Below are 11379 nucleotides of genomic sequence, written 5' to 3'. Positions count from 1 at the left end.
CAACTCTGTATCTCTGTATCCCTGACTCACAAAGTTATAGTTTATGGTGTCTGTATGATCGTAGAAACCCGACTGTGACGAATCTCAACGGCAAATTACAAGAAGATGCATTGTTTCAGAAGTACAATCTTTCTGAGGAAAAATGTGTAATTTTGTCATTGCCATAAATTAGACCAGTGGGCGGAAATCAGCAGACAAAGAAGATTTTTCCCGCCTCAGATTCTCACACCTCATTGGTTCATAAGGTGATATAGGTGTGAACCAACCTTTCAATAAAAACAAAGGAAAACCCTTGTTCTTTGCATTCCGCCAGAGAAAGAGGGGGGTTTCCCAGTTCGCGATCGGACTTCTCAAGAAGTCCCTCCGTTTGTTCTTCTTTACTTTTTCGTTTTATCTTAGTTTTTTCTTTATTGTCTTCTGATATTTGACTTCGTTCAATTGTCCTCACGAGCCAAACGAACTTAAGTCTAATCATCTTTTGGCAAAGTTTACATTCGCGTCAACCACGAACTCACGCACCACCAGCTCCGGAACGGACAAACGCAGAAGCTACAACAACGGACAATTTGAGCTCAGCTACACACACAAGAGCCAGATCAAAGCAAGTACTTTCTTATATCGCAACTTAAAAATTGCTGTTTAAGGTTGTCTAGGCTATTCCACTTTTGTGAAATTATCCAATGACTTGGAGTCTCTCACAAAGTTAACTGTTTGAAAATTGTCACTCTGAGATCTGCCTTCCCTCTTTCTCTCTCTCTTTCTCTCTTTCTCTTTCTCTCTATCTCATTACTATTTTCGTTTGATTATCTTGTTTAAACTGTATTGTTTGTTTTGCTATATACTCATATTTACTCTGTGTGAATTGTAGTTATGTACTCTTTAGTCCGATAGTACAATAATTTGCTTGAATTGAACCGTTTTATTGCTCATCAAGGTCGAAGTCCCTGAATCGTGTGATCTAAGCTACAAGCTTTGTTTTCTAGAAATTACTATTCAGTAATCTAAATACTACAGACACAGAAAATATTGTTCTTCCTGATCAGAAGATTAATATTTCTTGGAGTTTGTAAGAAGGGTATTTTTATTGATATTTGATAAGGGAGTCTAGCATCCAGTTCGCGGGACGAACAGATTGTCTAGATAACTTACATTAATTCTAGTAAAGATTACCTTTAAATGATTAAATATTCCCTCTTTGGGTAATTTAATATTTGTAAGCAATAAGCACATCATATTCATAGACTCATGAATATTCACTTCATTTGAGTTAATTATTCCCCAGAAAGTGATTGTTGCTACATCATTAACAAAGAATAATAAATGCTGTATAAGTGCAGTTCATTATTAGTTCATGTTAACTAATGAAACATATTGTTAACAAATTAATAATTTATGGATTTACTTGATAATGAAAAGCTTATGGTAAAAATACCAGCATTGTTTGTATATGAATAACATGCCAAGACAATTATTTGCTTGTTATTTATTTAGGTATGAAACAGTTTAATTCTGATAAAGAAAGGTGAAATTTGTACATCTGTATATAACACAACTTTTTGTACATATAAATCTCTGGTTAAACATTAACATCCTTTACACGCTTTCTTCCTTTATTACTTGATCTCCTTTAATCATTAAGCCTTGCTTCTTATTGGCACATGAAACAGCAGTCTGGGTCTTCTATGCTGTCGTAGAATCCTCTCAGGCAACCACGCTTCCCATTACCATAAAAACCTGAGCAGGATTTGAACACGGTTTTACACATTGTACACTCTTTAATTTCAAAAGGCACACGCAGTTCAGCCTTTGATGTTTTTACTCCATTTTTCCCAGTTCACAACACCTGTAGCCAAAAACACACACAAAACAGAACTCTTTCATATGCACATCTAAGATTATGTTACCCATGCCAGTGCTTTAGAAAAAGCAAAAAGCAAGATTACTTAAAGCCAGCCTTATATTCATGAGGCCTTATGCATACTTCACTGCACACATTTAAACTTTAACACACTTACTGTCAAGCCATGCATAGTGTGCCTTCTTTCTGAACCGGGCCTTGTTTACAATTGCCCTAAAGCAACTGCAAGTAAGAGACAGATTCATGTAGCCAGCATCTCCATCCTGTAGCACTACTTCAAGGAGTATCATCTCCAAGACCTCCATGGGTAACTGAAAAGTATTTATAAAAGGATTAATCCATTTGCTTGAATGGAATATTACAGTGTTCCAGCACAAAAGAAAAAAAATACATCTTACTTCCAAAAGTTGCAACTCAGCAGTCATGCTTTCCTTTTGTGCCTAAAGGGATAGCAGAGAATACAAGTCAGTCTATATATGGTAAGAGAATATTTTTTTTATAATTATTATTAAATGTCTCATACATTCTTTTCAGTATGCCTCATTTGTCTTTTTGTTGCCCGTCTTTCTCCATCAGACCTGCAATGAAAAGCAGTACAGGACAGGTGTGTAATACAATTCTTTTAAATTATGTAAATAAAACATTCTCGACTCAAACTCAAAGGAAAGCTAAGTCTTTGATCATTGAAGCTTCAATGATTTGTATAATGTGATCGTAACAGCACAGCAAAAATTAGAGTGTAAGTTCAAAAATGTAAAATAAAAGAAAGAAAACAAACCTCAAGGGGTGCACAGTCAAACTACCTTGAAAAAGTAAAACAATTTCCAATGCTTTTACAGTTATTCATTTAAATGAATATTGGTACCATAATATCGTTGACACAGTATTCATGCCAAGGCCCAAGAGACAAGATCTGTGCAATGTTTCTGTGATGACAAAGAACATAACTTAAAAAACAGTTACTGTACTGCATCAAACAAAACAATACAAGAGAACTGAAATGTGGGGCAGAACCTGAACTTCCCATGAGTATTATATGACCATTTTCATTGACAGTTTACAAAAAAAGTGATCTGTAAAAATAATTTGATCCTAACTCCAAAACCATTTAAATAAGCCTACTAAAAGTCAGATGAACAAGTCACTAGCTGATAAACCTACATGTGGTTAATAACAGCCACAATCTTATCAAAATGTGGTTAGGAACGACCACAATCTCTGAACTCCGAACAGTGCACTATAAAACCTGTAGATGAGCATGTATTCTTCCTGACTGAATGTTTGGCCATGCAGAGGATCAAGGAAAAAAATGTCATGCTCTCCTGGTTTCATAATCTGTTGAAAAAGTATCTCAAAATTATGCAGACATAAGTTATTCCAGGTAAACAACAGATTCAGAATTACTTACACAAACCATCCCATGTCCTGGTATCCATGTTGAAGATAAACCAGTCAATCTTTTCATCCAGCTTGAAAACAAATAATATTGCTCATCATCAAAATTTGGAAACGGTGTGTCTGGGTTTCATATTAAATAGAATTGACTATAATACATACAGGCAGGTGTAGAAGGTAATCTTCAAGTGTCATGTTTGGCCATGTTGCAATTTGATATGAATTGGCAGAAAAAACATTCACATTCTGTATGGAAAATTGAACATACTTTAATCTAACCTAAGGCAAAGTGGAGAATTTTAAATACTAAATATAACAACAGCTGAGAGTATTAACAATCTGACCACTGTAAGCACATCTACAAAAAATATGTATATTTCAGGAGCTGCTTAAAATGATAGTTCACCCAAACATGAAAATGTTGGTCTATGTCTGTACCTGTATATACTTCCATAGTACCCCCACCCCCCAATACAATGGAAGTCAATGGGGACCACCAACTGTTTGGTTACTAGTCATTGTCTTCATCTTTTGTGTGAACTCCAAACACAAAAGATAAAGACAAAATCATTCTGGTTTGGGACAACTTGAGGGTGAGTATTTAACATCCATAATGATGAATATCTAGGCTGCACAGAAAGCTGTAGAGAGTGAGTAAATGATGACAGAATGTTCATTCTGGGTGTATCCCTTTAAGCGGCTTAAGTAATTTGAGCACAAAATATATATTATTTCACCTGTGATTTTGCTATGGTCTCTACCACTTTCAGGCAACAGTTGAGAACCTGCGTTAAAATAAAACAGAAAATCAGTATAAACAACATTCACCATTAATTGCTAGATTCAAATATAATGTCTTTGAACTGTGTACCGTTCCCTCAATGTCTTTTTCCAGTCCCAGACAGCACAGGTCTGATCGTTTTAGCGTTGTGTTATATACAGTTGCTAATGGCTCGTCTTTGCACTTTTCAACATCCAAGGCATTGTTTAGCTAATATTCAAATAAAGATACATAATGCTCAGGCAGATGAACAGTATTTTGTAAAGATAAAATCCCTAAAATGAACTTACCAACTGCTGTTGCCCCTCATTTGGCATGGTTTCCCAAAATGTTTTGCTTGCTTTAACTACATTCAGGCTTGTAACCACAGGATTTGGACAACATTTAGGGTCACACTGCGACTGGACAGCTGTACATAAGTAAAAGATACAAACAAATCACTTACATTCAAGCAAAAATTACACAAACTTTAATGAGTTAAAGAACAACTTCAACCTGTATGGGTTTCTTTCTCATTCAGAGTTGTATTCAAAGTGTGGGTTGTCTCTGAAAAATATGGTCCCAGATTTGGTTCTGCTCCTATGCATGTGTTATAAAGATTTAGTTAGTACAATTAATAGAATGGAATGACCTACTCACATGCAGCACATTAATAGAATATTTAAACATTACCAAATATGGCCTTTCCATTGGAATCCAATTGCAAATTATGATTGCCACTGAACAATTTCTTGAAATGTTCCAACTTCTTCCTGTTCCGTGCGAGGTTCCGGTGGTGAAGGATGTTTCGAGCAAGAAATATGTGTGCAGATGGTCTTAACATATTCATGAAGTAATTGTTTCTCTTTACTTCAGAAAACAGCTGCTCTGCACACTGACTATTGATCTTTCCAGCCATCTCTGGTACAAGACCAATAGTGCGCAACACATCTCTCTTATCTTTACTATTGTTTTGGTGAAAAACATCACACAGGCAATAGTGTTCAGAGGAACCCGTCAATGGATGGCAGTCAGGATCCACAATTTTTTTCCTGTGAGCCAGCCAGGGAAGATGAACTTTTAGCTTCCCTTCTTTTGCTTTTTGTATGTTTTCAGAGGGGTCTTGTACTCTGCCCTCAAAGGGATGGAAAGGGGGGTGAAGTGACATACGTTTATTTGTATGTGCCACTAATCCTCTAGGGTAATCATAAATTGTAATATTAGGAAAGTGTTTCCAAGACAATAAAAGGTCAGCAAAGTCACGGGGACTCTCTGCTCTCAAGTTAAATTTAATAGAATACACAATACCACAAGGACACATTATCACACCCAGGCCACCTAAAAGCACACAAAACATTTGAATGAAAACTTAGGCCTAAATTTTCTGGAAGGTCAGTGAAAACATTCCAACAATACATGCAGTTTATTTTGTAGTACTGCATCGATAACTTCATTAAGTAACAAAAAACATAACTTACCAGAAGCACCCCACACCTGTTCAAACACCTTGTTGTACGTCACTCTGTTTGACATTTTATTATGTAGTCTGAGAATGAGATCCATTTTGGAACCAGCAACATCAACCCCACACTGTCGACACAGCTTTTTCAAGTCTTGAATCTGATCAAAAATGAAAATTTGTGAGTAGGTTCAGCAAAAATAAATTACTATAAAATTATCATATGAAGAGACCCTATACATACCAATGTGCTATGTAACCAACAGTGTAATAATAGCTTCATGTGGTAAACCAAAACCATTCTGAAAATTTCAAACTATTTACTTTAAGGTGGAGCAGCTCATCACAAAGCCTTTCCTCAGTAAAAGGCACATCAATGTCACTCCAATCAGTTGAGGATTGAACCTTTGCACTCTCTGTGTTTAATACCATTGCCGATTCCCTTGTTTTTGGACCTATCCATGGGGACCAGTTGTGGTAACTTGGTGAAACTGTAAATGGGTTTTCTTTGCCACCTTGAGGAGAAAAATACAGCTTTTTATTGCAACACACTAACCATAAAAAAATGCAACTAGCAATGCATGATATTGGAAAAGCTAAATATTGCAATTCACTGTTTTTCTGTAATATATATATATATATATATATATATATATATATATATATATATATATATATATATATTATATATATATATATATGAAATCTCCTCACTGAGTATTTTTAGCTTACATCAACACATTTGGTAGAAAAGCAAAATGACAAGTCTTGTTTTCTAAAACAAATACCAAAATTAGGTACATTTATCCTTAAAACAACTTAAATATTTGCCAGTGAAAAGAAAAATGAACTTGAAAGAGAATACAAGTCATTTTGCTTCTCTAGTAAATGTATCCTCATGTGAGAATTTTTGTATATTTAGGACTTTTGGAAATTTGTTGCAAATATTACAGTGAAAATTTTAAAACAATAAATGAATCATTTAAATCATTTAATGAATTAATTACACTAAGCCATATCATAATATCAATCACATTATCATGCAGTGAGACACAAATCAGAATCAAAACTTACTTGAGTAAAACCCTCTGCTTATCATGTCCATTGCCACTGCATCCCAAAATTCCTCTATGTCAACATGACCATCATAAGTCGCAAGTGGAGACTGAATTTCACTCACTGTGATATAAAGAAATTTAAATTTGTGGATTATTAAATTTGTCAGACATTTGTGTAAAAATTTAAACAAAAACATAAAACTATGATAGGAACCATTGCAACTACAGTAGCTTTATACTTACCTGGGATGCTGAACACTCCTTTTTTATGAAGGTCCATAATTACAGTACATGGATTGTATCCACAGGACACACATGAGTAAATGTAGTCCAGATCAGATAAAGCCTCAAAGTGAAGATACGCCTGCATGATTAGGTCACCTTTGGGCAAGGACTCTCCTTCCGTGGCTTCAATTATCTGCACAACCCTACCTACAGCTGTGTGATTCTTGAAGGACAACAGAAAGAAGGGGGGAAATGGTTAAAATAAAATAAAGAGCCCTCATCCTACAAAAGAGGTTCTAGTCATTTAAAGCCCAAGCCAGTCTCAAATGCATGGCTTATCTGAGTCATTAGCAATAATAATACTATAAGCATTAAAAAAAAAAAGTTAAACAGTCCAGCTAGTTACAAATAAAACAGCAGATCTCCTGTTCTAATATTGTACCTGTAGTGAATTTCGCAAAACAAACACAAATGTAGCGAGAGGATTACATTATCATTGAAGTTGTGCAAACCATCACTCCATTCTTGGTATCTGTATGTAAGGTTGCATTTATTACACAGCTTGTAGTAAGTAGATACACCTGAGAAAACAAAGATTATTTACTGACAAAGTAAATATCAAAGCAACATTAAAAATATTTATCAAAGCAATACAAATTAAACAATTGTCATACCCTGAATTACTCCATGGAATGTAACAATCTTCGCCTGGCAAGTTATCATCATTGGCTCACTCAAAAGTTCCTTGCATATTCTGCATTCAACTTCCTCAGGCACAAGATGTTTCGGGAATGTATTGAAAGCCTTTCCATGTTTTGACTTTTGCAAAAAGGTCGGTGGAATTTCAACTGGAATTTTCTTATTTTCCAGCATATATTTCATCATCCTTTTAACAGTAGGAGAGTTGGGGGGATATGAAACATCTTGACAGCTGGTATCATCATTACATGTATGAACAGAGGTGAAAACCTCCTCTGAACTGTTGACCCTCTTGAAGAGTTGTGGCATTATCTGGAAAAGATGCCACTTTGCTGTAGCTTTGTGAATGCATGATTGGTGAGGCCGGGCACAAGGACAATGCCAGTTATTTTTCTTTTTATCATAAGCCACCATGACTCTTCCCATCCTGCTGTAATAGGACATTGTTGGTTCAAATACAGAAATGAAATGCTTTGTTGATGGACCTCCAACAGTGATGTGAAAAGACAAAGGTGTCTCTGCAGTATTTGCCTCTTGCTGCAACTTTAACAGCTGGGCTTTTCTTGCCTCACCAAACCACTTCTGCTGCACCAGCTGAGAGAGACTGCTGTCTGTCAATGCAACATTGGGGTTGTCAACAAGTTTACAAAAAGACAGCGATTTGACATGGCAACACTCAAAGGGCAGTATCCCAGTGTTATGGGCAAACTCTGCATTTAAAATACACTGGTCTAGTTCACATGCTGAGCGATGGTTTGGGCCCCAAGTATTTTTTATTACATGTATGGGTGTTGCTTGACCAAGAAAAGCTTTTTCAACGGCAAAAATGCCAATTTTTTCATCAATGCACTGAGACTGAAAGTGCCTCTCAGGAGTAATTGCATTTTCATTTTAAGTGTGATGCCTTCTTATGTGAGTTCGTAGACTTTTGGCCAGTAAGGTCAAATCACATTGGCTGCAAGTGACAGTCCTTTTTTTGGGAGCGGAGCATTTTGGGAGGATGGGAGGTGACTGAGGCAGCGCCTTTGGGTTATAAATTGAAGAAAAGCAAAAAAAGAGGAGAGAGATGGGGGGGGGGGGGTTGACAGTGACAAGGATCTGCCAAAAAGAGGAAAATACAGAGGATCAGTATTAGCATAAAATGTTTTTTTTTTTTTTTTATTACTTGTGCAGGGGTGTCTAAAGTCGGTCCTGGAGGGACACTGTCCTGAAGAATTTAGCTCTAACTTGCCTTAACACACCTGCCTAGAAGTTTCTAGTATGCCCAATAAGATCTTGATTGGCTGGTTTAGGTGTGTTTAATTGGGGATGGAGCTGAACTCTGCAGAACAGTGGCCCTCCAGGAGCAGGACTAGGCACCTGCTCTAGTGCATATACTATATAGCAGCATAACAGTATGTAATCTAAAAAAGGAGCTCTACTTTCAAGGACTGTTAAACTTAATTATACTTTTTGTTGAATTATTATTATTAAATTTAGTTTACTGTTTATTTGAATAGATGTATAATTATTATTAATAATAATAAGAAGAAGAATATCTAAATATTTTACATTTAATCTTTTTATTCACAGTATAATTTTGTAAAGCTATTGTTAATATGAACTTATCCTATATTACTTCTGCTTGTTTGCCACTGCATTTATTTTAAAGGGGGTTATTTTGGGAACACTATATCCTAATCATAATCCCACCAAAAGAACAGATACAACATACAATTTTCCAACACTACTCAAACCAATTTTTATATTCTTTTTGAAGTCCATGAACTTGAAGTAGTTTGCTATGTCCCCAAACAACCACTCCACACTCATTTGTTTGTTGTATTCCATCATTTGAGGGGTGAGATGAACATGTCGAAATGGGGCTTGCAGATGCACACGCAGTGGGTATGCTGGGTCCCCATACACACACATTAGATGGCCATCTACAAAGATGGCATGACGTTGCAGCAATGCCAACAGCCCAGATTCTGCCAGCATTCCAGAGTCATGCTTCTTTCCCTCTGTTAAAATATATTTTTAAATTAAAATTTTTTTTTTATTTTATTTTATAAATTTTAAAGGGAATGACAATGTTTCCATAGATGGTAAATTATTCAGACATACCTACAGGGCCGTACAGATGGGCAATCAAACCATTAGGGATGGCTACAGCCTGGTATTTTAGACTGTGGATGCGTTTGTGTCCATTATATAGGATCCTCTGTGTTACACCTGGTCTGGCAATGGGTCGTACAGTGCCATCAATAAACCCAAAGCAATTATCCAGAGGGGCTCCCATTTGGAGGATGCAGTCAGCATAGTTTCTCAATGCTACAGGGTTCAGTATGTTTACATTCCACTGCGTTTATCCTGTGATGATGTGCAGAATATATATAGTCCAGCAAGGAGTTTGTGGCCATGCACAGGACTGGGACTTGTCGGTGACCAAACCTTTGCATCATGTCACTGTACCGGCAAGGGTATGCCAGCCTCTTAAGGAGCATACACAGCGCCTCGACTCCTCCCACAACACTTCTCTGATCACAAACGATCTCATTGGGAATCCCGAGAACATCTACCAGAATTGGTAGGTCACATTTTCTGACACGAAATTCATTTAAGCATTCGTCTTCCTCCATGTAATCAAGGTTAAAAGGCAAGTATTGCTTACATGGTAAATCTAGGTTTTTTAGACTTATTTACATCATACAATATTAAAACCCCTCTTCTGACAAAAGATTGTCATTTAATGCCAAAAGCAATCCTTCTCTTGCTTTTTTAAATGACATTTTTTTGTATCTCAATAAATGAATTAATGCTGCGTTGCGCTGTCCTGTTTACCGTTGCTTAGTGATTTTTACGTTCTTGGCTACGGCGGTGTGACAGCAAACTTCCGGTCGCTGTAGCCGTTCCATTCGCAGCTGTTGCTTAAAGTCCCTAATATGACGGCAACGGCAACACAAATCTTTCAGTTAATATGTGGACAATAATTATATTGAGCTTAACAGTTCAGAATAAGTTAGCTTCTAACCGATTAGCTAGTGGGGGATTTTGTATTGCCATAAACGCCTCGCCTGGTTATGATTTATCGATTTTGTTTCCCGCAATGAAATGTAATACAAATACATATACATATTCATATGATTAGCTTAAAAAGAAGAAAGACTGACAGCTTACTTTTTAACTCTTAAGATCTTACCTCCAACCATATAAGGCTGTATTTTTAGCTCCAGTGAAGAGTTCAGAATGTTCCTGCCTTAATCTTATAAATGTCTTCGTATTTTCCTTGCTCCCTATTAAAAAAAAATAAATAAATTACAGGACTTATTTCTACATGTATTTTTACTGTTGATTTTCCTCTCTTGTAGTGTTTGGTCATTTTAGATAGATTTTTTTCCTTTTTTTTTTTTTTTTTTTTTTTTTTACAAAAAAGTCTTATACTAGATGAATACACACACACTCTTATTCCTATCATTATGAGCACATTCCATAGGCATAATGTTTTTTACACTGTACAAACATATTCTATTCCCCCAAACCTACCCATTTTAAAATAGTTTTATATTAAAATTATACTTTTTGTCTATACTTGATATAGAAAAAGGTGAATAATTTATTTGAATATTGTCTATCTTAAAGAAAAAATATCAGTGAACTAAAATATTGAACATTAATTTCATAAAACTAAAAGCAGAAATGAATTTATTATCAAATTGTCTCCAGTCAGTTTCTACAGTGAACAATATAAAAGTGGCCTCGAAATGTAATACAAGGGTTAAATAATAATTATTTCTCGCCTTGCTAACAAAGTACTGTTAAACTGTAAAAAAAAAATCACTAAACACTTGTAATTGTTACAAAGGAGGCTCCCGTGCTGCCTCCTTCTCACCACCAGAGGGAACTTTCACCTGAATATTGACTGTACTCACTGAACTCCAATTCC

General features: G+C 35.8%; 1 protein-coding gene across 1 annotated transcript; it reads right to left on the bottom strand.

Moving 5' to 3' along the window:
* Positions 1-2398: 2398 nt before the first annotated feature.
* Positions 2399-9284, bottom strand: LOC122137243. Its single transcript, XM_042723007.1, is given in 10 exon segments — positions 2399-2436; positions 4707-5351; positions 5492-5633; positions 5797-5987; positions 6547-6651; positions 6774-6978; positions 7198-7220; positions 7223-7336; positions 7430-8477; positions 9237-9284. Coding segments are annotated over 10 exon segments (2559 nt in total).
* Between the last annotated feature and the right edge of the window lie 2095 nt (positions 9285-11379).

This window comes from Cyprinus carpio, chromosome B4 (genome assembly GCF_018340385.1).
Source record: "Cyprinus carpio isolate SPL01 chromosome B4, ASM1834038v1, whole genome shotgun sequence".
Classification (NCBI taxonomy): Eukaryota; Metazoa; Chordata; class Actinopteri; order Cypriniformes; family Cyprinidae; genus Cyprinus; species Cyprinus carpio.
This window is presented reverse-complemented; position numbering and strand designations above follow the sequence as displayed.